This window comes from Mycteria americana, chromosome 2 (genome assembly GCF_035582795.1).
Source record: "Mycteria americana isolate JAX WOST 10 ecotype Jacksonville Zoo and Gardens chromosome 2, USCA_MyAme_1.0, whole genome shotgun sequence".
Classification (NCBI taxonomy): Eukaryota; Metazoa; Chordata; class Aves; order Ciconiiformes; family Ciconiidae; genus Mycteria; species Mycteria americana.
The window spans coordinates 7,126,687-7,153,306 of NC_134366.1; the positions used below are offsets into that span (position 1 = coordinate 7,126,687).

General features: G+C 40.9%; 1 protein-coding gene across 1 annotated transcript; it reads right to left on the reverse strand.

Moving 5' to 3' along the window:
• Nucleotides 1-1,447: 1,447 nt before the first annotated feature.
• Nucleotides 1,448-25,458, reverse strand: EXOG (exo/endonuclease G). Its single transcript, XM_075492328.1, has 6 exons — nt 25,294-25,458; nt 23,801-23,950; nt 20,140-20,279; nt 18,292-18,368; nt 15,141-15,255; nt 1,448-2,349 (listed from the first exon to the last, which is right to left on the reverse strand). Exons 1-6 carry the CDS (start codon nt 25,439-25,441, stop codon nt 1,888-1,890), a joined length of 1,092 nt encoding a protein of 363 aa, XP_075348443.1. The 5' UTR covers nt 25,442-25,458; the 3' UTR covers nt 1,448-1,887.
• Between the last annotated feature and the right edge of the window lie 1,162 nt (nt 25,459-26,620).

The window sequence follows — 26,620 nt, forward strand, 5'->3', positions numbered from 1 at the left end:
CTGAAAGGCTCAAGAGGAAAAAGAAGGTGGAAGGCTGAACTAAAAACCATAAATAATTCAAATAATGGGGAAAAGAGAAAGACAACGCAAAGAGCGGTGACCAGGTACCTTTTCTAAAGGGTGATACCACCGCAGTGCCAAAAGGCTGCTTGGACTCCAGCGAAGCACACACAAGACCATCAAGAGGCACATGAAGTATCTGGCACTTTGTTACTCCAGGCAACACACACTGACATCTCCCACGTTCTGCAAAGGGAGAGGTGGCTTGTTGTTTTGCAATTTACTGTTTTTGTTACATTTGATAGGATTAACAACCAAAATTCTGGGCTAAAATTGGAATGAGCAAACGTTTTGTCAGGATTTCACCCAAATTCTCTCTAATTTATGTGGGCAGTAAGCTTTCATGATGTCCTTAGCTAGTCACATTTCTGTGGTTTTAAATGTCTGGATTTTGTAAATATGTTCTTGGCAAACACAAAAGTGTCATGGGAACCATAACTGCTTTATGAAGTGATCTGCTTTTGGATACTGCAGCTGAACTGAGATGAAGGAAACTACACAGTTTTTAGAACATCCATCCGATGATTCACAACATCCAAATAATGCTCCTGATCCATCCTTTATGAAAACAGCCCAATTCAGCCTGACACTACATGACCTTTCTCAGAAACTATTAACTCCCACGTTAAAACTACTGAAGGTAGTTTTATGGCACAACTCCAAATTTATATAGATTCTTACCATTAAAAAAAAAAAAATCTAAATATTTCCAGTTTTTACTCTTTCTTTCCAGATGAAAAATCTCAGAGGATACAAGTCACACTAATTTATGTCTGAAATTCAAGATGTATACACAAATAAAGTACAAAACTAATGAAAAAAAATAATTTCATTAAATCTCCCAAGCAGATGCAAATCTGAGCAACTTCAGTTGCTGCTGAAACAGAACTGGAAATGCATTTTTAGTCAATCTTCTGCTTTCACGTAGAAGTTTTGTTGCGAAGTTTATAGACCAAAGACTGATGCTGGGAAAAAAGCCAGTGAGTAACTACCACAAAAAAATAGCAAGCAGTGCTCACCTCTCAAATCAAACAATATGCAAGGAAACACGTTTATCCAAACTTAGTGGTGAAAGTGAAATATTAAGCTTACATTAATTTATGAAGCCCCAATCTACACTGGTAGCAATTTGTATAAACTCTGCTTCTATCATTTTTTTTAAGAAATTGCAGAATTATACATGAATGGAAGAATTCCGCTGCAAATGACAACAGTTGACAGCTACTGACATGCTGAAGTATCCAAAGCACACAAGGTCAGGAGAGGTAAGAGATAATCTGGTTTGGTTAACACAACTAAGTAAAGACTGTAAGGGATTCAGATTATGTTTTACAGGTCTCTAATAAAAGAGTGTTAAATGAAATATTTCCAAATTAATTTAATTTTAAAAAATCCCAGAAAGTACCATTGCTTCTACAGCATCATACTGAAAGACACTTGCAGGCGGAATTACATTTAAACATGTTCCAGTTATACTCCCAAGGTGTCTACTGTCTATTTTTATAATATTCCTAGAAGGGATTCCATTCAAACCCCAAGTCTGACGCCTCGCTTGGAAAATAGCACAAAGCCTTTTCTGGAGGTCCAGTAATCTATTCATGCCAGAAAGGGGTCATCTTCATTGCCCACATCTAAGTACTGCAGCAAACCATGTGTCTGCATCATGTTACACGAGAATGAACGTTATTCCAAACCCACCAGCTTCCAAATGTTTCTTTATTGTTTTCACAATTCAGAAAAGGATAATTCATAGAGCCCTTGTCTTTGTGTTTGCCTTCAGCTCCCCTTTTGAAGTACAAAACCCCAAACATCTTCCCGAACAAGTACTCAGCCAGCTTTCCCCTCTCTAGCTGCTACTTGTTTTTCCTGCAGTAGTTCTTCTTCCTTCTTCTTGTGAAGCTTTAGAAGATACTCATCAGGCTCAATTCCTGCCTCCCTTAACTCTGACATAGCTTTCTCCAACCGGTGCAATGTACGGGCACTCTGCACTTTTCGAGCAGTGATGTACAATGTAAATTCCTTGAAGCCCATCAGTTTACAGGTATCCACCTCACAGATATTTTTAACATCTTTGCTTTTATCCACCTGGGGGAAGAAAACTAAACCCGACATTTTTTCCAGATCTTCAATATTTACTTGGAACTCAGTCAGCTGGTGACTGAAGCCTATGGGATCGTTTGGCACCACAAAAGCCCCCAGTACCAAGGGCTCTGTAGATGTGCTGCTCCGTCTGGCAAGGATCACCTTGTATAGGTGGGATGGCACAGCTACATCATCCTTTCCGATTACCTGTCAAAAGGAAAGTTATGTTACAGACACAGATCTTATCAGTTGAGGAGAAAAAAGAAAAAAAAAGATGTGAGACTACTCTACTACCTCTAAAAAGGACAGTCAGGGTTTAGCTTCAGTCAGCAACTAAGCACCACGCAGCTGCTCGCTCACCCTCCCCCCCCGGTGGGACGGAGGAGAGAAAAATCAGAAGAGCAAAAGTAAGAAAACTCGTGGGTTGAGATAAGAACAGTTTAATAATTGAAATATAATAATAATAATAATAATAATAATAATAATAATAATAATAATAGTAGTAGTAGTAGTAGTAGTAATAATAATAATAATAATAATAATAATGTAATGAAAAGGAAAACAATGAGAGAGAGGAACAAAACCCAGGCAAAAAAAACAAGTGATGCAACCGCTCACCACCCGCCAACCGATACCCAGCCCATCTCCGAGCAGCGATCACTGCCCCCAGCCAACTCCTCCCAGTTTATATACTGAGCATGACATCGTATGGTATGGAATAGCCCTTTGGGCAGTTGGGGTCAGCTGTCCTGGCTGTGCCCCCTCCCAGCTTCTTGTGCTCCTGGCAGAGCAGGGGAAGCTGAAAAGTCCTTGGCCAGTGTAAACATTACTTAGCAACAACTAAAACATCAGTGTGATATCAACATTATCTCATCCTAAATCCAAAACACAGCACTATACCAGCTACTAAGAAGAAAATTAACTCTATCCCAGCTGAAACCAGGACAAGGAGCCACAGCACGTAACTACACATCAAAATAATGCGCAATGTTATCAGACTAGAAGCTGAGGTGGAAAAAGCACCTGTATTGCGTTTTGCTGCGATGGAGTTAATTTTCCTCAGAGCAGCCCTCAGTGCTGTGCTTTGCACTGGTAGCTAGAAAGGCGTTGATAACACACCAGTGTTTTGGCTACCACTGAGCAGTGCTCCCACAGCATCAAGGCTCTCTCTTCCAACATTCCCCCCTCACCAGCAGGCTGGGGGTGGGCAAGATCTTGGGAAGGGACATAGCCAGGACAGCTGACCCAAACTGACCAAAGAGATACTCCATACCACATGATGTCTGCTCAGCAATAAAAGCTAAGGGAAAGGAGGAGGAGGGGGGACATTCGTTATTATGACGCTTGTCTTCCAGAGCAACCACTATGGGTACTGAAGCCCTACTTCCCAGGAAGTGGCTGGACATCGCCTGCTGATGGGAAGTAGAGAATAAATCGTTTTCCTTTGCTTCCGCGTGCAGCCTTTGCTTTTGCTTTATTAAACTGCCTTTATCTTGACCCACGAGTTTTTTCCATCTTATTTTCTCCCCGCCCCCCATCCTGCTGAGGATGGGAGTGATAGAGCAGCTTGGTGGGCGCCCGGCATCCAGCCAAGGTCAACCCACCACAGCGCATTTCATTGCAGCTCCTTATATAGCTGTCAGGAATGAGGTAGTTATTTGACAGCTGAATCTCTCTCTCAAACAGGAAAAGCAGGGCAAAGAACACTTCACTGCAGGGTTGTTTGGCCACAGTTGGTCGGAGAATTTCCCAGAAGCTTGCCTGCGTTTCTCCTATAACACCACTGACTTTATATTATACTGTTAAGAACAATGATGCAGACAAAAGGTTAAAAGATTAGTCAGTAATTGCCTAAATATTTGTAAAGATCTGCGACAAGGAGCTCTGGTAGAAGAATGAACTCAAATCTCCCAAGCAGATGCAACTTCAGTTATGGCTGAAACTGAACTGGAACCAAATCTGAAAAACACATTTGGAAACAGGGAGTCAGCCAAGATCCCAGCTCCCTAATCCTGGTGCAGATCTGTAAGTGTAGCTGACTTGAAGGGACAGTAGAGCTCCTTTCTCATACTGCATCACAGTGTTAATGCTTGGAAAGCTGTTTCATTAACAGTGGCTCTATACTAAGTTCCTGACCTGACAGTTCCAAATCATGTGTTTTTTAATATGTATTTCAAATCTAACTATAAATCTGTCAGTTATATTTTGCATCTCTATTACCCATACACAGGCTGTATTTAAAAGCTACGTTACCTAAGTAAGCATTTTTTTGAGGGGACCTGGATATAAAGAAGTACATTCAGTGACTCAATACCTTGGCAGAGAAACCTATCCAAAGAAAATGCACCTATTTGTTCCATAAATTCACTATGACTCAACTTAAGAGCTTGCACATGTTGGGTTTCCTGCCGTGTTACTCAGACCAGGATCCAGGAATTCAACTGAAACACCAGGAGGGGAAGATCAGGACTCAGAATTCACGTGAAATCTGTTAAAAGCTCACGCACACATCTATACAGTAGACACCCCACTCTGTGTCAGGAACAAGTCCAAGGGAATATACCTATTGATGATAAATGTAATCTTTCTAGTCTTCAAAAAGTGATGCTCATGCATGCACTGTATAAGGCTTTTTTTCTTCAATATTGCTGAACTGAACCTGCCACGCCAACAAAGTATAGCAGGCTCACACATGGAAAATCTGAGTTTTGCATAATGCTTCTGTATAACTACCCTTCGAAAACTTGTACTTTAATTCTACTGGCTAAAGTAGAAAAAGATGCAGACACCCTACAAAAACTACAAAGGCATCTTGTTTTATACATAAAATCCAGTAATTTGGTACTATTTCCAGTATTTGCAATACCTGCAAAAGCAAAGACTGCTTGTTTTGATTTTGACAGCTTTTGTTAGATACAGTTAAAATACAATTTCAGAGAAAGCAGGTATTTATTTCACTGCCGCAACTGATCACAATTGAAAGTATTTTATGAACTAACCCAGTATATCAGTTCAGACATGCTTTATCCATTCTTATATTCAGTAGAACTCAATCACAAAAGAAACACTTCCTATGCATGCTTTATTCTGAGAGTATTCAGCACTTTGCGAAAGAAAATATGTTTTTAAAACTAAACTTTGCCTGAACCTAAAACTAAGCTACTGAATCAAGGTTCACGTCAGTCTATTCCAATAGTTAACTAATTTCAGTTATGAATTCTTTCAGTGCTTGAAGTGTGTCTTCTACCTCTGTTGCCAGTTTTTTTAAGTGACCAGTATTTAAGTCTTACTGGTTAGACCAAAACCAGAGAAAGTACCTTTAGGAGAAAGGGAAAACTCTGATAAAGAAAGTTTTTTCATGTTTTGTACAATAGCATAGTAGTAACATTACTACTGTCTCTGGCAAACATGTGCTCTTAGATTTCTTTACTGTTACAGAATATTTTCCTCCCCTTCCCTATACTAGGCTATTTAACGGCTTTGTTGTAGTTTAAACTTTTTTGTTGTTTTTTTGTTTGGTGGTTTTTTGTTTTGGTTTGGTTTTTTTTTTTTTTTTTTACAAAAATGATCTTGCTTATGCCACCAACCTTCTCCTAAATAAAGCTCTGCCTAGGCATCTAACAGTCATTGAAACTGGTAAGCAATAAATAAATGCCTTATGCCAAATCTACTTTCCTTTTCAACGATGACAGATGTCTTGATAGGGAAATTAGAGCTCCTGAATGTCAAAGTACTTTGCATTTAGCATTCAGTGTGGGTGAAACCAGAGTTACAGCTCCTCAGGATCAACTGCATAAATAATCAAAACCGACTGATGCACAGGTAATTTTAAAATATACTAAAAACTACGCATCAACACACTGTTATATCCGGTGGGTTAAAACTGAATTACAAAATGAATGGTGTTGGGACTTCAACCAAATTGAGATAGGTGGCACTTAAACCAGGGAGTACATGCAATGTATTGGTGGTGAGAGTGAGGAAGCCAAGAAGCATGAAAAGCCCTGAGCAGGAGAGGAGGGGCTTCACATTTCCACGTTCACTCAAGCGCAGGCAGTGACTGACGCTGTTGAAGGCAGAAGGCTGGAGTTTCTTTCCCCCCCGGAGCAGGGAGCTTGCAGGGCCTGCACTGCAATCCCACCTCCTGCACACCCCTAGGGCAGGGCGGAAGAGAAGGCAGAGGCTGTGCGCAGCTGCGCTGCACCCTGAAGCTGCTGCAGCCTCCTGAGAGAAGGCAGTAGTGAGACCGAACCATGTTCCCCAGATTCCCCCTGGGCCAGCGATCTCCTGACCTGCAGCATTCCTGTGCAGTATGGCCTGCACTGCCTTTCCCAGCATTCTTCACATACTTTTTTCCACATGTATACGGACTAGGTCCTCCTTAGCTCGGCTCCCTCCCCTTCTCAACACCTCCCACACACATACACATACCAGCATCCTCTGCCTGTTGTGTAAAAGACTAGAGGAAGGGTGAACACGCAGATGGAGCTGCTACAAGTATCTCCAATTAGGGGGTATATGGCATATGTAAAACAAACAGGTGAATGCGTGTTGAGTGAGCCAGCAGAGGGAACAGGGGATTGAGTCTGAGGACTGAGTGGGTGGATAGAAGGGCTGGGGAATGAATAGAACTGCACATAGAATAGTTAGGTATGAAATGGAAATGCTAAATGCCTGAAGTGGGTGTTAAGGAAAACAGACACTGTGCTTATGTAATATTATGCAAATATATATTCTATGCAAAATAATGCACATTTATGCATAGTATATGCCCCTGTGAAGGAGGGAAGGAAAGAAGGAAAGAGAGGACTAGTTCAAAATTAAAGAAGGGTTGGCCTTTTGAGAAATGCAGTTCTAAATACAACTCAACTCTATACAGGCAATGGCCGTACATGTACTTTATGTACCACTTCAGTTCCACGTAAGCTCTCTTTTGAGGCTTTAAATAAAATTTAAGTAGTGCCCAGGCTTTATACAAGTCCTCTGAATCGCAGTAAACTACTTCTGTAATTACTTCACTCAGTTCTAATATTGTTAAAGTGATTAAAACAAACTTCAGCCTGCCAAACGACCAGGTCCACAAGTGTCCTTTCCTTACACAAAACGTTACATAAAAGTTCTATCCCCAGCTCATTCCGCTGCAGGAGAATACCATCAAAGGAGGGTGCCTGATTTCTCTGACAGAGTAAATATGCATGACAAAGAATATATATGTTTTTTTCTGCCGTTTAACGCTTATCTGAACCATGCACATGATGCATCACCAATAATTTATGCAGCCAGTGTGACCCAATGATTTCTGTTAAAAAAGGAAATGCAGTTCTGGAGCACGCCATAATATTTCCATTGTTATGCTCTGTAATATACCACAATTTGCTTTTTTATGGGAGCAGATACAGAAGCTGCAGGTGAATGTTTCTGTAGAGTTGCCCCCCCGCCCCAGCTCAACAGCCAGGTAAAAAAGTAAAGCGTGATTCTGCAGAAGTGAAGTTTGCAACAGAAGCAATAGGTAGGAAAAACAAACTCAACAATTCATTTCCTATTGCCACCTAGAGGATTTTCTTACCTAACTACAGCAATCTGAATCACTACTCTGATCTGCACCATCCCATTTATCTCAATGCATGCCTAACAGAGGCAGATAGCATATGCTCCTATTGTAACAGAATAGAAAATGCGTTAAGATTAACTGTGCACAGATGTTGACTTTGATTTGTGCTAGTCTATCCACAGGCAGCAGATGATCTTTCAGCAGTCAATGCCTGAAACAGCTATCTGTCCCAGCTGGAAAAGAGCAACAGTTTTTAATAGTATCTGTGATTCAAAAAAAAATCTCATGCGCTAATACAAGCAAGAAAATACAGCAATGGCCTGTTGAAAAATCACTGCTGTCCCACATGCTTTCACACCATGTTGATAACAGACCACAAGGTAAATTTTTGCATCATCCTTTGAAAATTTCCATTTTGCTATTCCTATAAAATTTTGCTTAATCTTTCAAATTTTCAACAGCCTCGTAACAGAAAAAAAAAAAAAACAAAACCCACTCAAGCTAAAAGCCTTCTTTTTATAGCATTAAAAATACTCCTTTCCCATCATCATTTGGGAAACCAATGTGAAATTTCAGGTACTATTTCTCTTTGCTGTCTGTATCAGTTCAACATTAAAATGTTCATTGTCCTGACTTTTTGCAGCTGCTTATTCCTTTCACTTTTGCTTTGCTCTTGTTTTCTTTGGTGATGTGGTGCTGGCTGAAGCCCTACGACTGAACTGGTGTCGTCTAATAATGCAATATTATGATAATGTCATTTTCAGCATAGTGTTTATTGTTTTTTATTATTATTGACATTGTTATTGACATTCCACAAGTGTGTATAAATTTGTTACACTCCTCCATGCCCAATTAAACGTGGACAGCTGTCATGAGGACAGGCCATTAAAATGTGTGCAATTCCTGACATTTAGAGATGTTTACATATTGCTAAAACAACAAACGTGTTGGTAAGCAGTTATACAAACTTAAAGAGCTCACAGGGACAGATAAAGATAAGGGCAGAAGCAATATGATTTCTTAAAACAGAGAGAACTCAGTGAGCTTTGACAAATTTGGTCTCATAGCTAAGTCACTGGAGGGGGATTTGTCTTACACGTGGCTTTCCTCATGATTTTGGCCAAATCATTAAATTGTTCTTGGTCGTAGTTTTTAAAATTGGAGGAAGGACAAATTTGATAATATTTGTGGAGTGCTTAAGTATCACAATAAATAATGAAGACAGTTGCTAATGGCATCTAGGATGTTTTAGCATATGGCATTAAGTAATGTCACCTTCATGGTAACATTAGATAAATGTCACCATCAGATAAATATGGAGCAAAGCTGTCCCTGAAAATGACAGTTTGGGGTTTATGAGAAAGAGAAGTCCATTCTTACATAAACAGGAGAAAAGGAATACCTAAGGTGTAATGGCAGAACACCTGAGAGATTATATTAGAACAGAAGTGTTCATCTTACTAGAAATTTTTAAAACATTCACAAATGTTATCATATTTTCCTTTTATACTGAACTTGTTACAGCTTCTCAGAGCGGTAAGAAAATTATCTTCTTCTGAAAGGGTAGGAATAATTTTTAAAAGAAAGGACTCATGAATCTAAAAGTAGTATTTTGCCACCTAGTGACTAGAAAATGAAAATCAACCGTGAAGAGAATTAGCAGAAGGGACTAGCCTTTCATCAGCAAGAGCCAGCTCTGGATTGGCAATTATCTGAAATTCTCTTAAAACCTGGTAAACAGAAATCACATTCAATCATGACTTAACTGCCAGCATACACTGAAGAGTCCTGGCATCAGAGGGTACCATCATCAAATACGTTAAAATGATAGCTCCAGAAATTCCCTCTACACTCCAGTAACCATTTCTTCCCTGTCTTTCTTTGTATAATAACCAGAGTTTAGAACAAAGCCACACTGCAAACCAGAACTGACTGAAAACAAGCATACACACAATTCTCTATGTAACAAGACTTCCATCTATGGCTGGCAATAATAAACTTAAGACTTCTGTCACATTTCTTGATGGACAGAATTCAAGGACATCATTGATTGCCGTCACCCAAAATAAGACTGTAGCTTTCTCTGAATAGGCATTTGTTTCGTTTTAGCTGTAACTTGAGGCATGATACTGACCAGGCCCATCAGATGTTTTACTGTAGACAGTATCATTCCTGCTGATATGACCCCAGGTTTGACAATCCAGAGCTTTATTATAATTTCATACTAAATTCTGTATATAAACAGACTTTCTGGCAGTATAAAAAATTCCCTTTGTTATCAGTATAATTTTATTTACTTGATCATTGTGACAGCATTAACTGCCTTCACTCCAGTTCCTTCCGGATTTGTGTTAGGCAGCACCGATTCTGTTGATAGTGTTTTTTCCCCCAATATTTGAGAGAATTCTGTCAGATGGCATTGAGAAGAACGGAGGGGTGTGAAGGCAGACCCAGCAATACAGAAAACAGAAAATACTACAGGTAAAAATCATAGTAACAATCTGCAACAACACTGCACAGCCAAGCGCTCCAAAATGCAAATGTATGTGCTTCAGGAAAATTTCATTTGTTATGGCTGGTCTGATTGCTATTGCCAAATCATTCGGCAACCCTAAAAAAGAAAGAAAGGAAAAAAGAAAAAAAAGAAGAGATGGTACCCCCTCCCCCCCCCCCGTGCCTAAATACACAGTTATAGCATTAAAAGACAGACACCCCAACCCCCTTTTTTTTTTTTAATAAAGAGGGTGTGTATACGCATCATGATACTGTATTTACATGATGATGGGCTACTACTTCCACAGAATCCATTTAGGTTACTTAACACTGAATCCACTACAGTCCCTATCATCGCTCTTCCTATAATAAAAGAACCTTTGGGATGGGTACAGTGCTAAATAAAAGCAACCCCATAAATCTATCCTCCACCTTTGGTGTCTCTTCTCCTCCAATCTTAAACCAGTGCCTATTATTTTCATTTGTACATCATGTCTAAATTTAGGGCTGACAGAGCTCTAGTTGTTTACACCAGCTGATCTAAGATCTAGCCCTTTGAACATAAGTTTCATGGGACATGTATAATGGACCTAGATCCATTAGTTGCCTGTGTAGCCTTGAGACCATTTGGAGCAGCCAACAAATAGTAATAGAACCCAGGTTTATTTCCTCCTTTAACAAGGATTCCTTTCCCTATAATATCTTGGCTAGGAGAAAATCTCTACTACTTCTGAAAGTTGACTGGGAAAAACCATAAAGCACCATCTTACCTTTGAGAGGTGCAATTTGTTTCCCAGGGACTTATTTGCCACAGAACTAGATGACAAGTAAGCATATCTTCTGGTACAGTTATTGTGCATGTCTGGCCCAGCCTAGTCATTCAGTTTTGAAAATTAAACAGCAGACATGATTCCAGGATGAACCCAGTGTATCATTAAGAAGTACAGAAAAATGTCTTCTTCAAACAACAAAACGTTATCTAAACTGTACTTTTGTTTGCCAACCACAGCCAATTCTTCTTACATTAGTATTTACTACGATGGCATTGGGAATAAGAAGGGTGGAGCGTTGAGCATGACGCAGTAGAATTATTGCAAAATTTGTATTTCAAACTCCAAATCTGCTGACAGAGGAAAGTCACTGAAGTGACAGTCACTGGAGAACAGTAATGTATAAAACAAGACAATGTCATTTTGATTTGATCTGGACAAAGATGAAAAAACCTGTATCTGCCTCTCCAATGACACAGAACAGATTTTTCCTGTTGGCAGTCTATTTTACATATATTCTCAAAATATGTTTTTCAGATACCAAGCACAGTCTTCAATCTACTCTTTGCAATAAAAGCCTCCGCTGGAGACAGATGAAATGACAGAACATATCTGAGGATACAACAAGTTCAGCCAATAGATAGAACAACACTGGCATCTAAGGAGTTCAAGGTTAATTCCCTTTCTGGAATTAAACAGCAAATGGTACCAGAGTCCAAGCAGGAACTGGGAACAATGCCATGACCGATGCTCTGTTTTTCCTCTATAGTGATCTAAAAATAACCTTTTTGGACGTCTGATGAGAAAAACACCAGCCTGTAAAGCCATGGATACATATTTCACCACTCCTTTAGCCAAAAACAAGGAAACTAAGATTGAAGAGAGGATCTGAAACAAATCAATGCAGACACATTCACTGTAGTACTTCTGTGTTTTCTTTTTTCCACAGTTCTAGTCTCAGAGGAGAAGAAAAACATTAGAAAGGAGCTCAGCCTTAACAGTCACATTGCCAGATGATAGGTTGCAAGTTTCAGCACTATTGTGTATACTACAGCGCTTTTCCTTAAACAGCACATACAAAGAAAAAGGACACCTTCTCACATCAGCTTCGTAAGCCCAACAATGAGGACTGAAAGCCTTTCATTTCTAAGTCACTTGTCTGAACCTAGCAGAGTTCACTCGGAAAGACAGCGAAGAGGTACGTTCCCTTCTCGTTCAGCTGCCAGCTCTTAGTGTTTTGGTTTAGGGGCAGAATCCCAGACTACCAAAATCAATGGCAATGACTGCAATTATATGCAAGGTATCAGTTTGAAAAGAACTTCTCTCCAGTGCTTCGACAGGTTGTGTTCCCTCTTCTAAGTGTACGTGTTGATGTAAGGAAAAAAAAAACCACACCAACATACCACTCCACTCTGAAGTCTCTCTCCCCAAAGGACAACTTCAATGCCAAGCACAGGAACTTATGCCATAAAGAGATTTCAAAATAACAAAAAAAATTCTCAGCCTGTGTTTATTTACACTTAGGAGCATACGCAAAGAGGACCCAAATCAAATAATTTAATATTTAAAACAAAAAAAACCCAAAATCAACATTTTACTTTTCCCACCTGTAGACAGCATTATCTGTACTTAAATACAGCTTAAATACAAATAAATTTACATAATGAATCTCACCCTAGGAAGCTAAGCAAAGGATTTATGAATGTGGCCAAATGGTGAAATGAAAACATGAATACCATCATTCCACCGTTTTCAATCTCACACTGAACTTCATAGTTTATATTAAGACCAAAACTGATAAAACATTCATAAAAGACCGGAGTTGTCATCAAACCCAAAGATGATGAAGACATCTTGGCAACAGACAAGAACATAAGGATATGAAAATCAAAGCAGCACGGACATTTTGTGCCACTATTATTCCATCACCGTATCCTGGTATCAAGTTACTTTGAATAAAAGCAGTAAAATGCAGTGCCTGCTCTTATTTTTACCTGTGGAAGACTAAAATTTACATTTCAAAACCAAAATGGAGAGCAGAAATCATTTTTCAGAAAATGTAATCTTTCTCTTCTAAGTAAACACTTTCTCTAGAGAAAAAATAGAAAAAGATGACCGAGATTACAGTGAAGCAGTTGATAGATGATTCAACTGCTTCCTGGAAAATCATTTTCAGTTATAGAATGTTCAAGTCAGCTCAGGATTTTTAATTCTTTGCAATGCAAGACGAATACCTATTTTTAGGGATAAAAAATAAATGCAATATCCTGACAGCTACAAGGAGGCAAATTCCAGGAAGGTATGTGCAAGTCTGGTGAACTCTTACACTACCATTCTGCATGACAGTAAGCCAAATGCTCAGCTCGACACTGTTGAAAGGGAACATTTCCCTCCTGCTCCCAGCTATGTGCTTTTGGACATATCTCGTGCTGCCACCAGTAAGCGCGGGACTCCTCTGTGTGCTGCTGAATCTTTCTACAGCAGTAGAAAACAAGCCCAGTAAGCAAATAAAGAGTCCGCTATGGATGGTTTTCTACTGCATTGGGTAATTGCATCTTGTGGAAGGATCTGATCGTCATCAGCACTGGCAGACAAGGTAAAGGACCGGAAACTATAATGGGCAATAGCAAAGTCAGCACTCTCCCTTTGGGTGGCAAGGAACCATTGCCAGTCTAAAGCTGGCTTTGCCACTAACTTATCATGTGGTATTGGTCATATCCCTTAACCATGGCTTATTTATCCACTTGAAAATGAGCACAGTTGTCACCTTCCTCACAAAGATGGGGTGAGAGCTGGAGTCTGGAGTTTCATGTCCACTGAACATGAAAAAGATAAATTATTATTACTGCATTTTCATATGCATAACATATGACTGGAAAAAAAATAACAACAAACTCAAAACCAAAGCTGTGATTTCATCACAGTCAAGTCCAGGTGGGGACATAAGAGACAGTTTTTAAAGAAGTAAAAAGTTAAAAGTGAACAGGAAAAATTACATTCTGTCATGACTGAGTTCCAAGTTCAATCAAATGGAAATCAGCTGTGTATTTATAGTGGAGAAATAGTGCCTAAATCTTACCGCTAAACAAGCCAGTGTTGAAAGCTGAACATCTCTCTCTTTTGACTCTCTCATATCCCTCTGAAACAGGGGCTTGTTTATAGCAAGCTCATTCATTGCTCCTTAGAGAACTAGTTGGACAGCTGAATCACTCGTGAGCTGAAGCTGCAGTTGATCCAAGTACTTATTTTCAAGGAAAAGTGTTTTTTCAAGAGGTGCAAAATACAGCATTTGTTATTTGCATTACACTAGCTTTCATCTAGCAACTGAAAACAGCAATAATATCTCATTACAGTAAGGGCAGAAGGTAATACTCTCTCCCTCAAATACCCTACTGTGCTCAGATCCTACAGATGTCTAAACACATACTTACAAAGATAAGTCAGGATAAGCAATAATAAATTCACCTCTCAACTTGATAGCCTTTCCTATCTGTCTGCCTATCAATGACAAGGTCTAGAGACTGTGCATGATCAATCCTAAATCTTCACAGTATTTTAAGCAGGTAATAAAAATGAGGGACCAAAAGAAGAAAGGGGGTACCAGTACCATGAACCAGTGATTACACTGCATTCACCTAAAACCTACTGAACTTGAACAAAGTCTGTCAATTGACTTTGGTATGCTCAGAATCTCAGTTGCAAGGCCTCATCTAAGTGATGCATATGGGATATCAGCAAACAACTGCTTTTGAAATTAATGGAGCACAGACATTCCAATACCCTATATAGTTTTGAGAAACCCACATTACCGCTGTATTGCACTGTTTCTAAAACATATCAATAAATGATTGAATAGGTGCCTACACATCAGCAAAACCCACTAACTCTCTGCTTAGATACTGTCATGTATTATAGAAGTCAGAAAACAGTTTTACTGCAGACTGTGAACAGACATTTAATAGATCTCTCTTCGTAAATAAAACAAATTATTTTAAAATTATACTTTTTCATGTGTAGGCAAGATGTAACATCTCTACTGAACTTGTCCCAACTAATATTGAACATTTTGTAATTTTGCATGTACTAGGTTGTTTAACTTTGTTTTATCAAGCTACAATATGAATTTTAAATAAATAAATGACGTATGACCACTGCACTGTTAACCCAGCAACATATATACATACCTGATAAGTAACACTCCTCTTTCCATCATCATTTGTCTGAGGCAAGGTCAGAGGTCCAGAAACTACCCAAACATCCTCAAATCTCTCGGTCAATTCCCGACAATACATTTCCATTCTGGAACATATTTGTCAGATAGCATAAAGTCAACTGGGAAAACTTAACATAATAATCTTTGAAACATAGTGTGAAGGGCAAGATGAACTACTGACAGCTTGGGAGCATTTTTCCAAACTCATATGACTGACTCACAAGCCAAAGTACGTAAAACGCAGGCCCAAGTCACTGGCCCCAGGTTCACTTAGTTACAGATAGGCATGTGTTATCGCACACATTTGAAAACAGTTTCTGTAGCCTTACTACCTGTCCTGAAGATCTGAATTTCCTGAAAATCTGAGTTCTCTACTTACTCCCACACTTGACACTAGAAAGATACTGTTGATGGTCACTTGGGATTAGTAAGAGTCTTGTTTTAAACAGCACGTTGTGGCATTCTTCGAAAGGTTCTACCATATTACTGGATTTGTACGTTCCTCCCCAAGGAATCAATGTCCTGTAACAGACAGCTCTTTCCATAGCTCAAAGTACTTAGGAAACTTCTACGTGCCAGTCCCACTACGTCTACTTATTGGGTTTTTTTATATAAAACTGTTTAAAAATAAAGTAGTAACTCCAGAAACACTAACATTATTTTTGCCTTTTAAACTAATTGATTCAGTTTATAGCATAAAATATTTCTCCAAATAAGGAGGTTTCTGGATCATGCCTATTTTACATAAAACAAAAGATTATAGCCAGTCTTTGATCTAACACCCCAAGTGTTACAGAAATCACACACAGTGAGCACCCACTGGTCCTTTACTAAAGATAGAGTTGCACTTCACTCAAATGGACAAACAGAACAGAACACGAGACAGATGAGCCCAGCTAATCTGGCTGCCTCTAAAAGGGGGAGATTTCACCCCCTTCTCTGTCTCATCCCTGCTCCTCATACCTCTCACCTGGGCCACCTTTAGCACTCTTCATCTGTCACTAACCCTGAACAAAACCAGTCCTTTTTCTGTGCTGGATTAGTGAGTTAAATCAGCTCACGCAAATCAGAATGAGCAGGAATGAGCCCCACAAATCAGAATTAGCAGGAACAAGCCCTTTCTTCTTTGGTAATAGTGAACTGCCATATGATACGCCAAAGCATTGACCACACACTAATTTTTTTCCTGCTGTCATCAGCTTTGCTTCCAAGCAGCTCAGGTCCTCAGGCTGTCTCATGGCAAGCAATACAAACACCACCTGGCACAAGGAAAGAATGGGAATAAATGCAGCTAGGGAGCAAACTGCTTTTGGTGGCAGCAGGGACAGAGATCAGATTACAGTGACCATGAAATCGCACTCAAAACAAGACAGAAAATTACAGTTAAACATCAGGAAAGAAAAATGCATGCATGTTGGTGGGAAAAGAATGAGGAATAACTACTAAGGTGCAGTTAGAGCACACCACTGAACCAATCTAATAGCTTACTATCTAATAGCTTGCTGAATGACGCAGTCCTGCTCTCCCCTTTCCTACTGCTCCCCTTCACTGCCCCAGCTGAACAGTCCTACTCCATCTTCCGTGTTGGCTTTGTCACTCATCTCACCAGCTGATCCAATTTTCTAATCTGGCAGAAACATAACCAAGCAAAACAAAATGCGTATCAGTTTAACCGGGTTAGCAAGTGGAACTGACTCGCTGCAGTCAGGCTACTATCAGAGCTGGAACTGGGAAAGCAGCAAAAACACATGGCTGGAGAGTGAATTACTACTTTAAAAAGCAACAGACTGTTAAACTGACTAAACTGTATTGTCTACCTGCACCTCAGAAGACAATTCAAGAAGCAAGCAACGAAAAAAAGAGGAAGGAAAAGAGTACTGAAGCCAGGAATGAATACAACATATGTGAAACATGGTATCCTTAAAACAATTTATCATTAAACAAGTGGCACAAATACCTTGTTTGTGTATTTAAACTGTGGGGATAGGGTGCTGGGGTTGGGAGAAAGTGATAATAGCTGCTTAAACTGTGGGGCCGATAGTGCCAGGGGAAATTTTCAAACACTCCCCATGATTTCCTGATTAGGCAGAGATCCCACTCAAGGGAAATAAACAGGGTTTCCAACCTTTAATTGGTACAAATGCCTAGCTTTACTATAAGGAAATTTTATGCTCAAATACTTGAGGTATTAAAACAATACAAAAAAACCCTCTTAAAATGTTATCGCATTTTATTTGTCTCTAAAACAGTATAAACTTACTGTATGTCTCATATGATTTGATATGCATTCTTGTAAAACTGGAAAGCAGTGTGCAGGTGAATGATGATGCATTTTTGACAGACTTTTAGTACAATACCGTACATAATTTTGCTAACCTTCCCTTGAGCGAACCCTGCGAAATTCATCATTTTCCCCTCCTGTTTCTGAGTCTTAACATTCTGTAAGTCCTATGCAAGAAGCACTGGATGAATGTTACTTTTATTAATGTTCTTCCCTGCTCAAAGGAAGGAAAGAATAAAAATCCTACGTGAAGGAAGTTTAAATTTATCAACCACTCACTTCACCTCAAAGCCGATCCAGCTGGCGTTCACAAGTGACAGAGAACCTGCCTGACTGCTGCTTGGAAGCCAGCACTCGAAGAAATACCTAAGACCTGAAGTAGTCACGACTCAGAGGGGAGCACTCAGTTCTCTGATTCAAAGTGAATCAATGTCCACGTACAGAGATGTGAACACTCTCACACTGGAAGCGCTTTTTTGAGGAAGAGATGTTAAAGCAAGATCTAAACCCTTTCCTTGTTTCTACTGAATTTCCCTTAAGGACAGAGATGTTAGGCCTGGTACCTTTACCCACATCAGCCAGAAGAAGTAATTTTATCTATTCTAAAATAAACGTCCTCTACAGCTTGACTGAATACAGAACTAAAGTAGTCATTATGCTGTTCTTGCACTGTGAGGAATGAGCTGCCTTTCATTTCACAGAAAGCTGCTATGATCTCTACAGATAGCCTATAAAGTGCTCTAAAATACTTTGATGTGAAGAAGCTTTAATAATATAGCATTTTTTATTTGTGTCACTGCCTGATATTTTTCACTTAGTTTACTTACAAGTAATTTCTCACCTGTTCCAAAATCCAGCATTATTTTCGTAATTTTGAGGCACGATGTTAGACAGATAAAACGTTTCGGCCATAGCTCTCTGCATAGAGAAAGAAAATAATATAATTCCATTGAAACATTTACAAGCTGAAAACATATTTTAGAAGTTTTTGGATCAGAATCCACTTCCAGTTTAGTCTTAACATTATCAACACAAAAGGTCTGACTTAGGTTTTATCTGAATATCTACAAAATTAATTTGGATTAAGAGGTGCATAACTGAGGTGCAAACCTTGCAAAATGTATCTACATTTTTTTTTTCTTTTTGACAGAAACATAGCACAAGAATGTCCAATTCTAGAGGCACAGGAATTACTATGTCACCCAGTGTCAGTTTTTGTAACACCTTTGGAAGCAACTAGCCACTCTTCTTTTTGAATGGGAAGGATGCTTTCACCCATGCTTTTCAATTATTTGACTGCCTAATGGCTAGCTTTTTCTTTCCCTTACAAGAAAAGGCTTTATTAAAAATATTCATCAATATTTTACAAATACATAACATGCAGGTGATTAAATGATTTATGAGACCATAATGATCAAACACCTACATATCTGCTTAATTTTATCTTTAAAAAGTGTCATAAATCTCTCTGAACTGAAGCCCACATGTCTCCAGATGCAAAGGACCTGGCGCTAAAAAGCACACATATGCAAGCAAATACGGGAGAAAAAATTTCCAAGATCTTAACCCAGAACCTTCACAGGTCCTGCACTTGTCAATATTTTTCACATACTACTTCTTCAAAGTGAAGGGGCTGACAGAACTCCTTAGGATAATAAGAAAACACTACCTGCACTAATTAAACTGTGAAATTAAATTTTTATAACCCTGTATTGGAAAGATTGTATCATCTCACCACATTTCAAGCCAGGTCCAGGATCTCTCTGCACAGGTAGCTCACCAGCAAAAACTCCCCAGATGTCACAAATAAATAACCACAAAGACACTTTTAGTAGAAATAAAATGACTGGTTCTTTCATCCACCACATGCCACTGCGCTGTCACTCTGCCCCACTGCATACTATTCTGCCTGGCAGAAATACAAATTCAAACTGCTTCTTAATTGACAAATTGCTGCATTAGGCACATTTCACAGGAGGATCCAATAAATCCAAGGCTGCTTTGTTAGTCAGCCAAGGCATTAGGGCATGCTTTTCTTACAGATCAAATAAATGGCAGGTGAAGACATTTTATAGACTGAAAGAACTATGGCAAAAGAAGGTTCTAATTTACCTCATACACATTGCCAGAAAGAAAAAAGCCTTTTAAATCATCCAGGCAATCCCCTTGCCAATACAGAACAGTACTTAACAGCATCTTTGCTTTGCCCAATCTAGCTTTAAACATCTCAGCACCTGTTGGCCAGAATGAAGTCATTGTTCCCTGTCTCCCTTTAACTGAGCTTCAGAAGACACTTTCGAGGTTTGTTTGGTGAAGGTTATCATCCTCATTTTACAGGTAGAAAATGTGACACGCAAGAGGTTGAGAAGACTTGCTTAACACTATACTGTACAAGATATACTCACATCATCTCTGCCAAACAAGCTAACCTAGGTGTGATTTAATGAAGAGAGGTATGGCACTAGAGGATGCACCTGATTTAGATGACTGAAGTAGACTGTGAGAGCATCCTACAGTGCTCAGTCAGGAATAGACCTTGTAACTCCAAGTCCAGGTCTGTGCATTAATAATGAGATCATGTTCCGTCTCAAAACAAACTGCAAAAGGAACATTACACATTACTTTTAAGGTCTTTTGACCCTTTCCAACTGATAAACACAAATTAAAAAGAAAGAAAAAAAAATCCTACTGTTGAAAATTTGTTATCTCCCGCTGGTGCCATGTGTCCTCGTGACCATCCGCTCCCAAGGTAGTCTTCATTGACAGCACTAAACATTAGAGGGATGTTAGGATCTGGTCTGAATTTACAGTGTCTTCGGTCTGCATTGCCTGAGGAGTAACACACTAAATTGTTAGGTTATCATTAAACCATCATAACAAGACAAAAATAACTGGTTCTGTCATATCTTGCCAAATGACCCATGCTTAAGCATTCAACACATTAATCTAAAATTGGGTATTTTTCTCCTCAACCACAAAAAAGAATAATTCTGCTTAAATATCTGTGCTCCAGTTCTAAATTCTTCCCCACTATATGCTAGAAATTCTAACATGCTTACTGTTTTATAGAGAAAAACAAAAACAAAATACTTTTGCCTTGTCATAAATGCAGATTAATATTAAAGGCAAGATTGCTAAAGATATAAACCAGTATAGAATCCCTTTTTAGGACAATGAAGATATACAGATCTTTACCAGCTGCAATTCCATTTTTATGTTTGAGCCACTACAAGTATTTCTCCTTTTCCCAAGTCTGGAAGTGGAATGGGTGTATCTTGATGAAGTTACACTTGCTAAAATAAAACTTTCTCTTGAATGGGTTTATTAAGTCATTAGTTCTTCATGGGCACAGAAATAAGTGTAGAGCTTTCCTGTTCCTTTCCAAGATTCCCCTTCTGCCTTTCCAGACATTTGGGAATTGTGCACAAAAGTAACTAGGCCTAAAGTCTTCTGGTAGACAAAAACATTTTGGGGGGAGGGTTGTGGGAGGAGCTAACTTAACTGTTGCAGAGATGGCAGCCCATTCTAAGCTGCTGTCTTTGCTGGGGAGCTTGTGCCTTCTTCCCAGGTTTACTGACCATACACCTGTATTTGTGTCCTTGCACTGTGCAAAGTCCCAGTCAACTCTGTGGAAAAGAAATTACTCTGAGTGGGTTGCAACTTTGAGACCACTTCATCCCAAACACTGACTGCTTCCTTGGAAAAGCAACGGCCAGAAGAGACTTGCATGAATTAATCTGGCACTGACAACCTCCAATAAGACACCATCTTTCTTAAGAGAATAGCCAGGGACCCAAGAACATCCATAGTTAAGGAAGGTACTCCAGAGAAGCAGCGGAGGCACGCGCAAGGGTTGACACAGCTGTGCCTGTGCAATGGCTCCACGCAGGCAGCGGCACAGTGTGCAGCTGGAAAATAACTGGCTTAGAGCACCATCACTGTTGTCCACAACTTTTTTTCCCAAATGCCAATATAATTCAAAGTATCTACAGCATACTGATTTTTTTCTTTATAAAATTCAGGGTGTCCTCTTAGGCATAATTTGACAGATGCAATATACAGGACCATTATATAGTCTCTTTTCATTTAAGCATGAATCAGGGCCTGCACACACCAGAGAGAATTATCCTCAAACTTGGTACTTTATAAAGCAGTTCCTGTTGCAACACAACATGAGGGGCAATTTTCAACAGCAATCACTGCTAGTTGTTAAAATTATTCTTTCTTCTGTAGCTGACTGTGCATACACACACAAACTGCATGCACTCTGCCTTTTTTGTCACGTCAATGTTATCACTGAGCACATATGCACCCTGCGCTTCCTTGTGCTCCGTACTGAGAACAAAGTGTGGTACACGCTCTCCACTTGGGAGCTCTCTGAAGAACCCAAGAATATGCAAGGACCACAAGGAAGAAGGGAAGGGGTGGAAAATGAGCATGCATATGGATAATGTATCTCTTGGAAACCAGTGCCTGTAAGCAATTTCCTCTTCTTTGCTGACCATCTGTGCATAGGTCCATGGAGATGATGTCAAAACAGAGTTGGTCAGAGCATCTTTATGCACTGCAGGTAGAAGGAAGGAGCTTCACTTTTCTTTTCTTTTTTGGTAAAGCATGTGACATACTTTAACACAGGATTGATGCTTAAGAAGCAACACTGACAAGTTTATCAGCATGCAAAACAACAGAATTCTTATTTTTAAAAAAATCGTATTTAATCTCAGTATTTAAGACAATGTGGAATTTATCAGTTAAACTCGAAAAATGGAAAATATACCCTCATTTACTCTCTGTTCACTCCTTTGATAAAATCAGATAATTTCTTCTGTAATCAGATTTGTACATCTCATTTACATGTAATGCTAATTTCTTTCCACCATGTTTTTTAAGCATTTAAGTTCTTACTTATCAATAAACTAATTTTTTTTTACATCACATGGTTTCAAAACTCCAGTACATGAAAGGTTTTTGTGACTTTCCCTGAACAACACAGTTCCACCTCAAATCTCAATTAGAGTAGCTATCAGACATAAATTAGAGCTGAATGCCTCAAGATGCTTAATTTCAACTTGCAGGTTAGTTGTATCTGATCATTTGGAACACATTTTAACAATTCAGCTGTTAAGGCCCACTTGAAAGTAAGCCTGGAATTACTGCTTTCTTCTCAGAAAGAAGTGGAATCAACGATGCTACTTAGGGGTTGGTTATAAATATTTTCAGGATCACGCTTTTAATTTTGAAAGGTAATTTGAAGACAGTGATTAAGATATATTTAGAGGGCTACTGCGTTCATAAAACACTTTACAATTATTCAGTTACCTCCATTACTAATAATTTGCCTTATAAAAGCTGAACTAATGCTATAAACTTAATTTACAATGACTGTATACCACTTATATTTCATTCACCACTGACAGCAAAATATCACCGAGCCTCTGCCTTGCATAAAGAACAGGCGAGAGAGTATTAGATAATGCGCATCAGAAAATACAACAAAACTGCATCAAAGTAAATAATGGCTGCAGTGAGTAAGTATGCCCTATCTAGCTTTGAACAATTACAACTGTTGATGCCCTTTGCTCCGTTTTTATCTCAGAAATGGACATTCATCTTTTCCTCCCAATTCTGAGCAAGATCTGTAGATGAAACAGTCTGGCCACTAAAGGCACTGACTCCACAAGCATTCACACATATGGGGCAGTACCTAAACTGACATAAATTGGCCCACAGAACTAGCTACACAAGTGAAGGAGGCACAAGCAATTTTTATGCACTTGAGCAATAACACTGAACTTTGCAGGTCTGAATCGGGTGAAGAAAAGTTTAATTTTCAATTTTTCATCTTCTCTCCATTCATATTTAAAAGAGGTAAGTTCAGCTTCCCTCCTGCAACATGACTTACAGTGTTTACACTGACACAGCTATATTGATCTGGTGCCTACAGACTATTTCATAAATTCATAACAGACATTTCTCACAGAAGGTAGCTCTAGTTCTTCTTCGTTCTTCCCTTTCGTACTCAGCCCTTGGTCCAAGTGTGTCTTGCAGGCCTCAGGATGTTGTACGTTCAATACCAGACTAGTCCCAACAAGAGAAAAAATACTGAAGAGGCCTGCCACCCTGCAGTGACATCTCTTTTAAATCACTGGCAACATCAGCCTTAATACTGTCATGAAACTGACATCCACCCAGAGGCCTGCTGCCTCCAGTGGGATTGTGAATGGGTGGAAAAATCCATACCTGGAGACCACTATAGGATTTTTCTCCCTGCCTGCTCCTGGGTCCACCTTCTGTGAACTGTAAAGCCCATTCTGGGTGCCATAAGTGTAAGAAAATAAACACCTACATACCCAGTGTCTTCTGTTTTGAAATATGTTCAATCACCCATCTAGGCACCCGTTTCGCCTGGTCATAAGACAGTGCATGATTTGTGTAATGTCTGGTCTCTGTTCCAGCTTCAGGGAATCCATATTTTTCCAGCAGAGATTCTTCTACTGGTTCTAAGGAGAAAAATAAACAGAAAGCCATCCAAAGATGAAGTGTGATCAGAAACAAGACAGTAAGAAAAGCATCTTCGTGGATGTAAACATACTGTATAGAGACCTACTTGAAGTTACTGCCACAATTAAGACCTAAAAGAATATTAAAAGAGACCTATCCAGTGAAACTCCCTTCTATCAAAAAAGTGGTGCTTTTCATCATGTTCTCACATGAGGATCTCAGCTCTGGGACTAACTCATCCACTCCAATGCCTACACACATCTACCTAGCAATCGCTCTGGGGTGGCCTTCAGAAGAAAAGCTATCAGATATTTAGGGACAAATCAGGCAACAAGGAATTATGGACACAGGACATCAACACACACATTTCACCCTTGAGAGCTGGAAATCGCACTCCTCCTCACAAACTGAGATGTACGAGTTGAGCACAAGTGTGAGTCCTGCCCTCACTGGGAACGCTTACACTCTGCTGAATGAATGAAAGCTTCACTTTGAGATTGTTTTTTTTTGCAAGGAACATTTTTCGCTCATGGATGAATATTTACAGCCGTCTTACTGACTTCCTCATCCTCCAGCCATTTGTTCGACAGCAACTCGCGTTTTTAGAGCTCCTCTTCCTGTGCTTTCTAACACTTTGATACTTTTAAAGCCTTCAGGCTGCAGAGAAAACCATTCATTCCCACCAGGCCCTGGTGGCCCCCAACAGCCCCCTCCCCATACCTCACACCCCTGCCAGCCCCCACGGCGAGAGGGCCAGGGCCTTCCCAAGCGAACAGCCACCACTTGTGCTGGCCTTGTCTCCCCAGGGAAGCAACAGCTGAAATTTAGCTATGACCTGACCTGAACTGTGTGTTTAAAAGTAAACATATATATACATATGCGTGCATATATTATGCGGACATTAAGCAGATCACACAGGGCAACTGCTCTCTGCTCCCCACTGTGACACGGGACGTTTGCAGCCATCGTGGCAGCCACACGAAACCACTCTCCTCGCATGCCACCAACATTTCGGTGTGAGCAGGTGCAGCAAGGGGAAGCTGCGTTTTTAATGCAAGTTACAGCCCAGCATCCCCAAATAACCTCTTCCCCCCTCAGCCCAGCGCAGGTACTCGGGGAACTCCCAGCCCTCCCGGCCCCCTTTGAGCACGCCGATATGGAGGCAGCGGGGAGAAGGCTGCTCTGAGGGGAGGGAGCAGGTTTAGGGGCTGGGGGGGCGTCTGTGGGGGATCGGAGCCACGCTGAGGCACCGCCGTCCCCGCCTCGCTGAGGCACCGCCGCTCCCGCCCCGCGGAGCCACGGGGCCGCCGCGCCCGGCCTCCGCTCTGCCCGCGGCTCTTACCCTCCGGCAAGGCTCGCCCAGGCACCAGCTCCGGCTGGTTCTGGCTGCCGAGGAGCCGCCACGCAGTCCAACACGACGCGGCGGCGACCGTCACGGCCCCGCAGACGAAGCCGCCCAGAAAGCGGCGGTGGCGGGGGAAGGCCACCATGGCGGCGGGCCGGCGCGGAGGGGGGGGGGTGACCGCGGCGCCGCGCTGCGCCGCAGCGCCCCCTGCCGGCCCGCCCGCGGCGGCGCGGGCGCCTGGCTGCCATGGCGGCATCGCCTCAGCGTGGCGGCCTCGCCGCGGGGAAACGACACGCGGGGAACGAGCGAAGCGGGATTTTCCCGAGCGCCGTGACAGAGGGAGAGCGAAGGCGTGGGGCTTGGCCTCACGGGGACTACAGGGACCGCCCGGAGAGGGGTGGCTAAACTAGTCCCCCGCCTCTGAGGCTGGGGGCTATGGCCCTGGGCCCCAGCCCCAAAGGAAGGTGCGGGGTTGGGTTTAGTCACCATTTGGTGATTTGACATCAGGCTTTTTGTCAGGAAAACCACCAGCCCGATTATTACTGTTTTTCCCTCACAGGTGCTTGCTAATGTTCATATTGGCCTCATGTGGGTCCACTGTAAGCATTTCCAACCCAGCACCAAGTGAGAGGCATTTTTGCTGAAAAAAAGGACCAGTTTAGCAACGGAATACACCAAAACATAAGGGCTGTGTTGCCACGCCATCACTTCACTGCAGGCAGCTTGCCCAGAGAGGTCCGGCCATGCTTCCATTTGTGCCTGAGGCCATCTTCTTGCCTCATGTTGTGGGGATTACACTGTCCGGCTACAAGTACAAGGAGCTCAAGCTTTTTATTTTTTTTAACCTTTTTCCAGGTCCAGTTCCCCTGCCTCACTGAATCTTGTTCGGTACTTAGCTGAAGCAGGGAAAAAAGAAACCCCAAACCCATGGTGGATAGAAGCTGCATCTCAGCCCCAGGTCCAAGGCTCGCCCTGACGGCAGGTACCTCACGCTGAAGCTATTTCCCTGACTGGGAACCCTGCAGCACTTGTGCATGCTGCGTGCTTGCTAACAGCCTCTTTTGCCTGAGGAAATAACCAGCCGTCCTCGCCAAGGACCTGGCTGTGCAGTTGCAGTGGGCACACCATGAACAGGCCATGCTGCTTCATACTGTTCATGGCTCCCGATAGCAGCTGTACATTGAGCGCAACTTTTGACTTCCTGCAACTGTTAAGGTATTAGCGGGCAAGTTTTTGTAAATCAGGTTGGAACCATTTAGGCAATCACTGTCCCTTGCTGCCTGCTCTGCTCCTCTGCTAGAGCTGGTGGAAGGGAAGAGCAGAC